General features: G+C 41.9%; 1 protein-coding gene across 15 annotated transcripts in view; it reads right to left on the bottom strand.

Annotated features, from left to right (window-relative positions):
* Nucleotides 1-13,390, bottom strand: part of sei (potassium voltage-gated channel seizure) — a 91,504-nt gene that overhangs the window by 60,512 nt on the left and 17,602 nt on the right. For 9 of the 15 annotated variants that reach the window (XM_034324392.2, XM_034324393.2, XM_034324404.2 and 6 more), the window contains exons 3-4: nt 5,317-5,475; nt 948-1,122 (exon numbers count right to left, since the gene is read on the bottom strand). In XM_034324392.2, the coding sequence (XP_034180283.2) occupies nt 948-1,122; nt 5,317-5,475 (334 nt within the window). The remainder of the gene's footprint in view (nt 1-947; nt 1,123-5,316; nt 5,476-13,390) is intronic. The other 6 variants (XM_034324395.2, XM_076689054.1, XM_076689055.1 and 3 more) reach the window with 4 other exon arrangements.

The raw sequence follows: 13,390 nt of genomic DNA, 5'->3' as shown, positions 1-13,390 counted from the left end.
AAAACAAAATGCCGTGCGACGAAAAGTGTGTATTTTGGCAATCGTCGTATGCACCGTGAGAAAGCATTTTTTTAAAATAATATTTCCGATCTTCCCAACAGAGTGCATGCAAATATTTTCTGAATCGAATGCCATTTAGATGAAAATCGAAAAATAGATGAACCTAAAAAACATATTTCAAAAATCGAAGTCTCCAAATGATCCTCTAATTGAACATTTCCTAGTTTGCCAAAAATTCAATCCGGAATAGCAACGGATTAAACCACTCGAGATTCCTATTGGCAATTGGTGAACAGGGTATACAGGGATCGATTAGACGAAGAAAATCGTGACAGGGGTTAACAAGGGTATCGAAAAGGGCATTTGACGTTCGCGAGAATGCCAGCATCGTCCTAGAGATACGCGTGCAGAACAATGCAGTGTATCATTAACGAACCGAGTGTACTTAGTTAGGTCAGCTTCGTCAGTTTCTTAATTGGCTTCTGTACAACACCGCAGTACGACAAATCATCGCGCAACCCCTTTCACGAGGTGAAAACTAGAAAAAAAAAAAAAAAAAAAAAAAAAACACCTCTGAATCGGCAAGCACCGCGAATTACATTAAAATTCAGTTGCAACTGCTCTCGTCCTATCTATTAACGGTACACGGTGTACCTTTTATGTAACGTTATATTTATAACTCATCAGGTTGATCGGTATGGGTTATCAGAGACAGAATAATTTCTACAATAATTCTATTTACACCAGTCAGATTTTGTATATAAATTTATAGCATGCCTATAATGGTGCAGTATAGCATAGCAACTACATGGTTCTTTTAGTATTTTCTACTGGCAATTAACAATAGGAAAAAAAAATATCAGATGATTTCGTCGTTCGTTCTAATTACGACTGCAGAATGGATGTAAGTGATTTAAGAAGGAAATATTGAAAATTCCAGGACTCACCAGTTCTCAGAGGCGTCCTCGTCGAGGATGGTCCCGTCAGCAAGTCGATGAGGTAAGTTGGTCGTGTTTCTTGGTCGATTCCTGACCCTTGGCGGACCAACGACACCAGTCCTGGATAGACCGGCACGAAAGGACGCCCTTGCCCTGTCGACTGCTCGAGTCAACGTCATTGAATCTTATTAGTGATTGTTAGTAAAAACTGCCAACTACGCACCAGAGAAAATATATATTGCGAAAATAAACGTATCCTTCACGGGCGAGCTTCAAATCCAATAATTTTTCAATTTTATATCGTTCAAATTGCTTTTATATTTTTACAAATTCAAACGAGTTCACTTACATTACTAGCAAAATTTCAAATATAAACGAAGGAAAAAAGCTTGTAAACTCGTTGTCTATGAATTGTAATTGTAAACGTTTTCTTCTCTAAGATTGCAAAATTAAGATTAAAATATGGAAACATTTGATAATCAAAGCACCGCAACTTCGCCATTCTAAGGTTAATACACCGAAGCTTTTTCAGTTATACACGCTACTGTTTAGTTATTTAGTAGTTACAGTACTCTCGAGATGATATTTTTCACGGTAGAATATTCCATCGCAGAGTTTTCCACGTGTTACTTTGCGCAATATATTTTTCTCAACGAACAGTATAGGACTCCAGTGAGTTTACGAAGTTAGCCACCGGTTGGATTAAACAAACTTTCAACGAAGCAAAAGGAAATGGGATCATGAAGCGGCAAACACAGTAGTCTAGAAATGGGCGACGATATCGCTGGGAGAAATTGTCGAGAAATAGCTAGTCAAGCGACGACTGACGACAAATATCAAACTAAAAGTATTCGATCCAAATAAACGGCAGAAAATTCTCTATATATCGTTACACACACGGTTAAATCGTCGCCAGAACGATTCGGCGTAAAGTTCTTTGATTTTCAGCCAAACTCGAGTCGTTGAACCTCGTTTACAAAAATACAATATCTTTTAGAGATTCTAGAAGGAAAACGCGAAAGGGTGTTGCTAATTTATCGAAGACGAAAAAAATTGAAAAGATCCAACGTATCGTTGATCAAAGAAAATTGTACACCAAACGGAAATTGAATTCGTGGGAAAAGAAACAACAGGCACAAACACGAGAATAGAGTAATCATCGAAACGAATATCGAAGCAAAGTTTTCCATCAAAGTTCGAAGGGTTGTCCATTGAAAACGATCGAGTTTAATTAAAAATTGTTTGCCAACGAGCGACGGATCGTGGTTTCTTCGGTGAAATATCGCGATATCCTATAAAGAAAAATATAAAAAAAAAAAAAAAATAGAAGGAAACAGAAGGTGTTACTTGATCGTTTAACGACAGCTTCGTGTCCATTTTAATAAACGATCTTACGTAGCAAGCGCTGTAAGCATCGGTTGATTCGTCCGCAAGGGTTGAGGGTGGATTTATCAAGCGTCGGGTGGGAAAAGGGGTGTCTATAGCTTCCTATACGGGGGTATAACATTTATTACCGGGTCAGGGTTAACTGTTAGGCGCGCCACACACGTCCAGCGACTGTTCTGCGGCGTCATTCTAAAAATACTTTCGCGAACACTCCAGATATAAAACGTGACCACGCGTCTCTTCCTCCTTTGCGTGTGCACTGCCTCAACACGCCCGGCTATTCCGAAGTTAATGCAAAACGTCGTTAACGTAATTAGCAATGAACTCCGTGCGATTGTTAACCATATCCATCGAGCAGAAATAATTTTTCATCCGCCCTGATAATCGGATGCAAAAATGGAAAATTTGAAAAGAAAATTGGATGCATCGAGTTCTGGGTAGGAAACGCGACGACACGATAATGTATATAAAGTACGAGAAATATATTTAACGAGAGCTCATTATGCGGTCAAATCTGACCTCGATCTCGGATTCCAGCAATCATCCCTGCCGCCGCGAAACCGCTTCTACCCGTGTGTTAAATAGCAAGATTGTCGAGAAACTGGCCCTGAATGTCCACGAAGCTGTCTTATACCGATTGGCGCAGTAGGAAATAATGATCCTCGGCGAGCTTCGTGTCCGCAGGGAAGCTATATGCATACAGGACACGAAACTTGACGACGGAATGTCGGCGTTAACCGTGCGTTTCGTCTTCTCCATGCTCGGCTGTCCTCGCCGGATAGATTTAGTGCGGTGGGAAACGCAAAGGCGTTCGCTATCAATTGATTCTTCGACGACACGTGCTTCCACGACGGCTCACTATTTATACTGCGCGCAAATACGATGTTGTTTGCGAACTGTCAAGGACTAACGCTTACTCTTGTTTCTTTTCATTTTTTTCTGGAATTTCAACGATACTGACGAACGCGGGTATCGGACAAGAAAATAGAAAAGAAAATCTGTGTGCCCTAGTTTTTTCAAACGAGAATCCGCGAGGGATATTAATCAGCATGATAGGTTAAATTCCATTGTTGCACTTTCCTATTACGAAGATAATTATTTCAATTAATTCCAGCGTATTTAATTATGCGAAGGGTGCTCGCGAGACTGCGCTCGAAGCACACTTTCCCCGGTAAAAATCAGCAAACTAGAGCGCTTGTGTTTCCCTCTTAAAAAGTGATTTATGATATCCCTTCGGATACGAGGCGTTAATGGATCACGATTATCTTTAGATAAATAGTACCGCGAACAGGGTTATAATCAAAAGCATTTAATACACCGTGGTAGTTAACGCGTTGACCGCCACAGTAGATACGGGCATATCTAGTGGTATGACGTACTATAACGTTGACGGTGACTGTCACTGTTGAGAATGGACATGTGTAGTCAGACATTATCTGAACTATTATCTATAGTTTCAAGTGGCTACTATCGATGTACTTCTAATTAGGTAAGAGAGTTCCGTATAATATGGATAATGGATTCTTATGGAAATTCAAGCGTGACCCAGATATGGATGACGTAGCAATCAACGTGTTAATTATTCGATTGTATTACATTTAAGGCAGCGGGCATCGTTGACCTCCGTGGTACATAAAGTAAGGTGTGAAATAGAAAAATATTTTCCTGCTTACCATGATAATATAAACACCATTAACACAGGTCCCTATACGGAATAATATATCCTTTCGAAAGGCAAACACATGGAAATCGATTGTTCTTCTCTGGTTACTCGATAAAACGATGAAAAATCCGGTTACGAAAAATGAAATCTTGCCAGATTAATTCCGTCGATTTACTTAGCCCGAGCCCCATCATCCGATCAATCTGTTGGACGGTTTAATCGGCCGAGATAATCGGTTTCGTGTGAAATTAGGTTTTTAATCGCGAGCAGACAGGGGACCGACGGAAAAGGAAGCTTAGTGATTCGCTTCCGGTGGAATTTCATTAGCCTGGCCCGGTGAAAAGAATCCGACTGATGTGTATTGCATTCTACCGGATGAAGAAGAGATGAAAGAAAAAAAGAGAAAAGGGAAAAAGAGGCTCGGTGGTAATTTTTACAAGCACCTTTCTAACGTCAGTCTGCGGCAAGGAAGGTCACGCCGTGCTCCAAGTACGCTCCTACAGACACACCCCGCGTTCACACTTAACTACGTGACCTAGTGTCCTCGGCGTTGCACAACGAATGCAAAGCGAGAGAAAAAAAAAAAAAACCACACACGCATAACACACAGAGAATAGAACAAACGTCTGTGTTATTAAATAGGACAAACAGAAACGTACGAGGGATCGAAAGTGCTTTCGTTCCCGTGTAACTAGCCCGTACGACAAATTGCAACACACACACAAACACCAGAGAGTTACATCATTTTGTTATCGTTAACAAGCATCTGATATTTTGTAAGCGACGCGTTGACCGCCACGATATAATTAGAATTATTTAGAACACGCCGATGACAGTGAACGCGTTAACCCTCGGACGGCGGACCATGGAGAGAGCCCCAATTTGAATTTCAAAATTATCCCTCCAATATACGAAAGTTTCTCATTTAAAAATTATACATTTAACGTTTGATTTAAGGTTAATATCCTTGTATATATTTTTTGAATTTGAATCGCGCTCCACTATTCGAGGCTTGAGAAATCCCTAGAGAGCACTGGGTGTCGTTTATTTAATCGTACGTTCTCCGTAATTGTATTTATGTTGAATAAGTGTACACGTTCGCTGATTTTTTGGCCCAGAAACGTTGAACGTATAGTCGGATCGAAGATCACGGCGGGGTTAAGGGGTTGTTTCACGCGAGAAAATAAGTATCGCGCAACAACGAGCTGCCTGAACGTAAATTGAACGTGAAATTTACATGGATTTCGTGAAAATGAGCGAGCATGGCTGGCAAATGAGAAACGGTAGGGGGATGGGAAGGGAAAAGGAGAAAAAGAAATTGAAACTTACAGCGTGTGACGAGCCTGTTGTTGGTCTGGCTTGGGGGCGGAATTGCAGGCTGTGGAGGTGGTTGGGAGCTCAGATCCTCGAAGTTTATGATTTGCAAGCAGATGTCGTCCACCTCGCTCCTTATTAACGCTATCACCTCGCTGCACAGAAATTTGGTGCCTGCGACAGAAAATTAATCCGATTAGACGACAGCTCGTTCATCGCGATACGGTCGGATATTTCTGTGTGAATAAATAGAATGGTGATTCGCGATCGGCGATCAAATTGGATTCGATTCAAATATTTCTCTTCACCATCATCGTGTACTCTGGTTAATGCAGCCGTAAAGTGAAGATTGTTGCAGAAGCCGGGTAACATTGCTAAATGGGGTAACGCGATTGCGCCACTTTGTTAATCTTCCATTACGGATCCGTGACGACTCGAAGAATTGGTCTTATCGCGACACGTGGCAACGGTACAGACTCGGTGTTCTCTTGTAAACGATACCGTGAAAATGCACTCGAACGCACTCGAAAACCAGCGTTTCTCTATAGAACTAGCGACACGGTTACCGAAAGGGCATACCTTGCAAATTTTCAATCGATTCCAATCATCGAAGAGTTTCGAATCACTTCGATACTTGTTCGGAGTCTGAGATTCTTGAAACTCTTGAAAACTTTCCGCAACTCGATAGATCTAACGAATCTAATAATCCGACTAGCTCGAGAAAGTTTTGAAACGTTATTGGTTCTTTGAAGATCAAGGACGTGTAAGAAAATGATTAATAACGTGTGAAGGTTGAAAATTATTTAATAAAATAGAAAATAAATGAACAGATTGAATTTTATTTTCTCCAAAAATTCAAAATAATCGTTTTATTCACTGGATAAGGAAGAACATTGAATTTTATCGCAATACTTGATAAGTACTTACAGCAATTTAGAAATCGTTACAAAAGGCACTTCACTATCGAACTTAACCCTCCGACGGCGGACCATGGAGAGAGTCATAATTTCAATGTAATTTTACTTGTATAGGTTTCGTAAATTTGGGTCACGATTTGAGTTCCTCTGTTCAAGGATTAAACCCAACCGACACGATTCTGTAATCTCACGGTAAAATCACGGAAGTATCCGATTTTCCCGAGCATCGAGGCTATTCAAAGCCCAACGAAAACATTAGAACCTAGACACGACCGTGATCGTGACCGCTCTGTGTGCAGATACCGAGCAGATTCTTCAGGGTCTCGGTTGACCTACCAACCTTACGAATTATTTTTAACAAACATTAAGCACTATCCTCGCTGCATAACAAATTACGCGAAAGATCCTAAGAAATATCCTTTTAAAAACCACCCCTCTAAATAAGAAGTCGATTAACCCTTTCGATCCTATGTACAGGTGAAAATGTATTTAGCAGTGAAAGGGTTAAATAGCGAGGTCAAAAGCTAGTTACAGTTTCCTATTCACGTTACGATACGATGGTTCCTTCGAAAGAAATGAAACGGAGAACCGAATTAGTCGCACGTTTCGGTCACGAGAACGAATATCGCGCGGTCGATCGCTTCGAAAAGCTTGTTCTCCACGTTTGTGGCCAGCGTCAAGGTCACGGAAGCCCGTAACCACGAGAACACGATTAACTACGACACACAGCTTTCATCGGACCTCTTCGAATGCGCCTGTGATAAAATCTGTTCGAGGCTTGGGTACACCCTATCCAAAGGGTTAGGAAAGCCGCAACAATTATGGTGAAATTTAGAAGCGAAACCATAAGAGGATAGACTTAGAGTTGAAGCTGAAGATACACCCATTTATCCTCTTGGTAATCAACGTGTTCAAATACGGAAATTTTAATTAAAATTTCAAAATCTAATTAACACTTAACGTACCATGGACTGGTCAACTGACCGGTTGTAAACTTTTCATTAGAAAATTCGCATAAAATGTTATCGCTTTTTCACATTTGACTTAATGAATTTTCTATTAAATATGTACAATTAATTTTACATCATTTATTTATATTTTTATTTGCTAAATCCGATAAACACGTGTAACTTAGCGTCATTTACCACGGTACAAATAGGTATATATTAAATCTCGGTACGTTTAGTGTTAAACGTCTTAATATTAGCATCAATTTGACAATATGTGTTTCATTTTGATACGTCCTATCCTTATCTCCTTAGAATTACTAATACTAGGATCATCGATCAGATAAAAGATGATAAGCTTCTGACAGAAAATGATTATGAACGAGGGGATGCTCGTTCCCTCAGACGGTGTTCCTCGTTGTCTAGATAGCAGCCAATATCTGCAATACGTGTGGTTTCTTCAGCAACGTCACCGCAAAGCTATCCTATCGATCCACCGGCTACTTTCTTTCTCTGTTTCTCCTTTCTCCGCTCTCTCTGTCTCTCTTTCTCTTTGTCCCGGTGGTGTTACGCACGCAGACGGGTCACGCACAGCTGGCTCGTCAGGTACGAATGAAACGCGAGCATGCGAGGAAGAAACACCGGCTGAAACGGGCATCGCGAGCTACATTGTTCCTTTTTCGTGTCATCTGGCTCGGTTTTTCGCGCGATCTCCACCCGTCCCGAGCTATTAATCCTTAACATTCCAAGGGGATTCGTCTGAAAAGACTTTAACCACCGGTACTTTTGTTAACGCGCTTTGATTAGCGAGACTCTATGATTAATATATATTCTCTGGTTGATGAGATTCGGAAATTACAGAATCGCTATTCTTCGCGTGGTATCGTAAAGAAAATTCATCGACACGTAATTCTCTCCGATTGATAAACAGTATTATAGGAAACAGCGTTTTCCACTTCCATCAATCGAGATACGACCTGTTCATTTTCTGTCGAACCAGTTAATGGTCGCCAGATGGATGTCGATGGTCCATGGAATTGAACCAATGAGAGTACGTGGAAAACGGTGAAAGAATCAGGAATGATGTTACACTGTTCGAAGGAAGTTAAATTAATAATTCATACTAAACATTGTAAAAGCGACATGTTCCCTTAACGATGACTTTAATTATCGTCAACGAAGTAAGCGTAGTCTGGGAATGACAAGGACACTTTTTGCTTTGTTCTGACTTCATTAGGTTCTGTTTGCTTTAAGTTCCAGGTCGATGGAAAGGCTGAAGGGAAGGATGGAAGGGACATATGAAGAAATGGTGTTAATTAAAATGACACTGAAACAACTGCCCCAAGCTACATACGCCTTTCTAAATACACGCTTTGCAAGGTTGATCATCTTCACACCTTGATGACTGGTGTTACGTGTCATTTAGCATTTGGTTTATTATCAAGATTACGTACCTAAATTAAGAAATGAAAAAAAATATAAAGTAGACTCTTGATAATAATTGTCCGCAGAGACCTATTTTCCTCGAGTTGTTTCGCTAGCTATCTAACGGAGGCATTTGTTGAGTTTTCGTTACCCAGAAATTTCTTTTTCTACAACCCCGAATGCGGAAAGTTATCGAGAATCGCATTCGTTTTAAAACATCGTTTAATCCGTTCTTGTAACACCCTTAAGTTAATTCAAGATAATCCTTGACAGACGTTTCACTCGGACGGCGTTGATAAAAATGCAAAATCTGGTTGAAAGGACCAACAGGCGTTAGTCGGCCGATGTTGAGAACACTTGCTTTGTCCCGGTCGAGTAGTCCGGGTCTCGTTAGGTCCTCGTGCATAGCTTTCAGCGGAACGACGACGACTACGAGAAACGCGAGGGAGGAATATTGGACGAGCCGAGACGGCTACCGGGAGAAAGGAAAAAGAAGAAGGAAAACGGGGGAAGGAGACGGCAAGGATTGAGAAACGGGAAGGGATGCGCAAGCAACGGGGGTTGAATGTACCCGAGGAGCATTCAACGCAACGTCCTTGACAAGAAAAAGGAGGGTGAACGTCAGACGATGCTCTTTCAACGGGCCGTATCGTCTTCCCTCTGAGAAAACAACTAATAATCCATCTACTGTATAAAACACAAACGATCGATTCACGTTGGAAAGCAGTCGCTCTTTTCGTAAGTTTCATAGAGTAAGCAAGCCGGTAAATGGACCTCGAAGATTAATTGATATTTCGAAAAGAAACTAGATTTTTAATCTATGCAACTTTTTTCATTTTGTAGAAAAGATAGTTATTTATTGTTTCATAAACTTAATATTTTGTACTGCTATGCCATGTTACCACCATGTGCTAGTTGTAAAAGTTAAAAGTAAAGAATATAATGTACGATTGTATTGATAATATTAGAAATTTATAAATAAACATGTAAATTAGCTTTATTATCCATCTAATGATAATAGAGGCTATGAGTACAAATCTCTGATTTGTTTTTTTTATGAAACAAATATTTCTAAAAAAAACTTGATATAATCTTCAGAATCAACTAAACTGTTCATCTACTGGTCCTTTTACCCTACTTTGATAAATGCAGAAATAATTAACAGATTCCCTTAGAAATTTCTTTTCTATCATTCTTGAGCGTTTTTCACAGCTATTAAACCAAGAATTTTCGGCTCGTTCTAATTCGTTCTAATAGCCCGACGTTACTCGCGACAAAGTGGTCCACTTGCCAAATCAGCAAGACAGAATGGAAGTCACCAAGTCAATGATAACTTGGTCGAGGCGTCGGGACGCTTTATGACGAACGTTAACGTAACAGTCGGCCGAGTGTGTAACAGTTTCGCGATGACTATGTCCTCGACAGAGTCCAATGGTCCGTATCTATTTCGAGAAGAGTCGACTGGCAGACACTAATAAACTCCTGTTGATACTTCTAATGTTCTCACGATAGGCGTCTACACGTGCAGAATTCTATGGCGCTTTGTAACAGGCAAAAACACGAGCCGGGAATAAAATGTTGCCGTGTCGACGAACCGACACGTCGAACCGTCATCGAGCGGGTTAGCTTTTTTCATCGATAGGAAAAATTTCTCCACGTTTCAAAGTTTGCCGGCGGACCAATCTCCGGCACCTTAGAAAATTTCGCTCCACGATTTGTTCGACAATACGAACGATACTCGGTAAAACCTCGAAGGTCGTTTTGTAATATTTTTAGATCGTACAATGGCGAGGAATCGTGTCGATACGTATTTTTCAGCGAGAAAGAAGAAGAAAATCGTTACGGAAAGGTGTAACGTTGAAAACTAAACGTGAAAATTCAGTTTCGGATATCCGGTTGAATTTCTATGATGATAGATTGATAGACAAACGAATCGCTGAAATTGCACAGCCAAGCTGTTCCTATAAATAAGTATCCTAAAAGGAATGCTCGTCTTGTCCGAAAATATATCCAGTCCACTTTGATTCCTCTAATTTACACATGGCCCTTCCTCATCCGGTTACTCGGTGACGACCTTGCGTTCGTTGCCCATCGATTACGAGTGAAATACTGGAAACGGAATTCGCGATAATTTTCCTGAACCTGCCCGAAAGGGTTAAAGGGTTTTCAACGAGAAGAGGAGATGTAAGTTCGATGCGACAAAGGGGAAGACAAAGCAGATGGTCAATTTTCACCTCGATGAGATCTTCGGATAGCTTAACTAGCGAAACGATTGGTGGATAGTGAGGAGGTCACGATACCGCAGTGGAACGAACAGCCAGAGTGGTTAATGGGTTAACGGCTCCCTCCAATTGGTCGATGACGCGGTGCCCTCGTGACGTCACCGAGTGCAATGCCCCTGTGACGTGGCTACGAGTTCTGCAGGCCAACCAGTGCACAGAAATAGCATACTCTCTCTCTTTTCCTCTCCTCTATGCGTTCGTGTCTCTCTTTCTCTCTTTCTCTCTCTCTTCTGGTCTACCTATCTCCTGCTCATGTTCGCTCCCTTTCCAAACTGTGCTTTCAGGCTTGCGAACCGCGGAACCTCCTCCTCCTCCACCTCCTCTCCTCGTCGTCGTGCTCGTGGACGATGCTACTACTCGCCAAAAACAGCCACGTGACCGGCCAAGGAAAATGTCAAACGTCCACAAAGGAGCAACGAAAAGGGAGAGACGTTCACCTGGTTTACTACGGATGACCCTAATCACGCGCCACTATAATTCGACCGGCCGGCCCGATGCGGCGGACAAGATGAAGAGAGTATACGTCTATTTTCGCCAAGTCAAGGTGCCTTGAAAATACAACGGCTCTCGAAAAACGATCCACCAAGGTTCCTTCAACGAGACGCGATCCGATGAACTTCAAAAGGATTCATACGATTTACCTTTGACGGAGCTCGGTATTCTTTGATTCCTCCACTTTGATCAAGAGTCACCCTTTGTAAAAAGAAAAGATGCCTCGATCGATTGATAGCACGTTAATTACCGTGAAAGAGTCGTCGGTGAGTGGCGCATCAAATTTTATAGAATCTAGTAATCAGAGTAATAGAATTTGCTTCTGATTTAGCCTCAGCAGTGTATCGATAGATTCTGTTTAATCCGGGGTAAAATTCCGGAAGAGGAAATGAAAGGAGATCGTACACTTGCGCGGAAGGTAGGACAGGAAATGTATTTAGAGCCGAATGGGATCGTTCAAGGTTCTCCACACACGAGGTCCGCGATCTCGAATGGCTATCGGGCTGATCTATCGCGAAAAGTGGACGGTTTTAGCCGACAATGTTTCTTATCTTCAACGTTCCTACACCTCTTTCCCTCCGAATAACAAAAGATTGGATTATATCGAACGGACTGCCGTGAATTCGACCTTCCCCACCCGCAAACGAACCCCATCCTTTGTCGCGAGAAGGGCTTGGTCCGGTTTGACCTTTTCGTTTCCTGCCCTTCGACGAGTTCTTAGGCTCGCTTTTCAGCTCCACTTGTAAAACCGTTCTGCCTTTATCAGAACAGAAAAGGCTGTTGACAAATGTCACCGTTCCACAGTTATTTTAACGAACACCTGCGAAAAATGTCAACTTCCTTTTTTCGGCGAAGATCGAATGCCTCCCCCTTTAACGACACCGAACGTGTCGAAACTCTCGACGAGCTAGAGAACGGAATCAGCAACGAAACAAGTAACACCAAAACGAAAGGGGAGAAAAAGCCATTCAAGTAACACGAACGAAATTCATAAAACTGCTGGTAAAATGATAGGCGGTGCGGTACACTTTGCGATGAAAATCCAGCCGGGTTGCCACGAGGTAATAGCGTTCTTTAATGAGGCAACTTCGAAGCCTCGGTGGTCGAACAAGGTAGGCGAGGTAGACAGAGAGAGATTGGAATCGCGAGAGCAAGTAAAATTAACCTACAATTTCATGGGGATCCATTCGCGTTGTTCATCCGGGCTCTCCACGTCACAGCTCATCCCGCTATTCTCTGGCTCGTCTCCGGCTCCCTTTGCGAGCAAATCGATTCCAATGTTAGCGAGGAACAACGACACGTTCCTCCCAAGAGGGCAAGAGTGAATCGACGTGCTCGAGAAACTAATATTTCCACGATTTTCTTTTAATCTCTTGCCAAGCTGACATTCGGATATTTACGGGTATCAATCTTTGACACGGTAATCTCTGAGGGACGCATTTCTTTTCTCCTCCCCCCCCCCTCGTCACTGCTGATTAATAATTTAAACTGCGCGCACTAACGAAGAGAATCCGAGGAAAATCACGGACGAACGAGCGACACTAATGTTGGCTCGCTGTCGTTACGAAGACTGCAGGCTCGCACCTTAGGCAGTGTCTTAGCGCTCGGCTCCCCCGGCGAAGCGTACGAAATTCGGAGGACAGCCTTCCCCAGCGTCCTCGCGACCAACTGACGGCGTAGCGTGAGACGATCGGACAGCGACGCGGATTCGAACGATCATCGAGGTGTCACTGGCCTGAGACGCTTTTATATTCGTCACCTTTTCGATAGAAGTTAATCCGTCGCCGCAAACGACGGTTATAGACGTCCTGCATACTTTCATTAATAAAATAAAGAAACATTATTAGTTTATTTGTTAATTCTTCAGTGAGTTGCTTTAATGATCAAACGATGGCATTTTATACATTTCCTTCCAGTCAGTTGAAAAGTTTTTCCTGGAAAAGCTGGAAAAATGTTCACTTCTAAACTGACACTCAATTTCCAATAGCAGTAATAAACAATTTAAAAAGAAGTGCGTTTCTGGACA

This window comes from Osmia lignaria, chromosome 7 (assembly GCF_051020975.1).
Source record: "Osmia lignaria lignaria isolate PbOS001 chromosome 7, iyOsmLign1, whole genome shotgun sequence".
NCBI classification, from domain to species: Eukaryota; Metazoa; Arthropoda; class Insecta; order Hymenoptera; family Megachilidae; genus Osmia; species Osmia lignaria.
The sequence above is the reverse complement of the archived record's forward strand: the minus strand, read 5'-3'. Positions and strand labels throughout refer to the sequence as shown.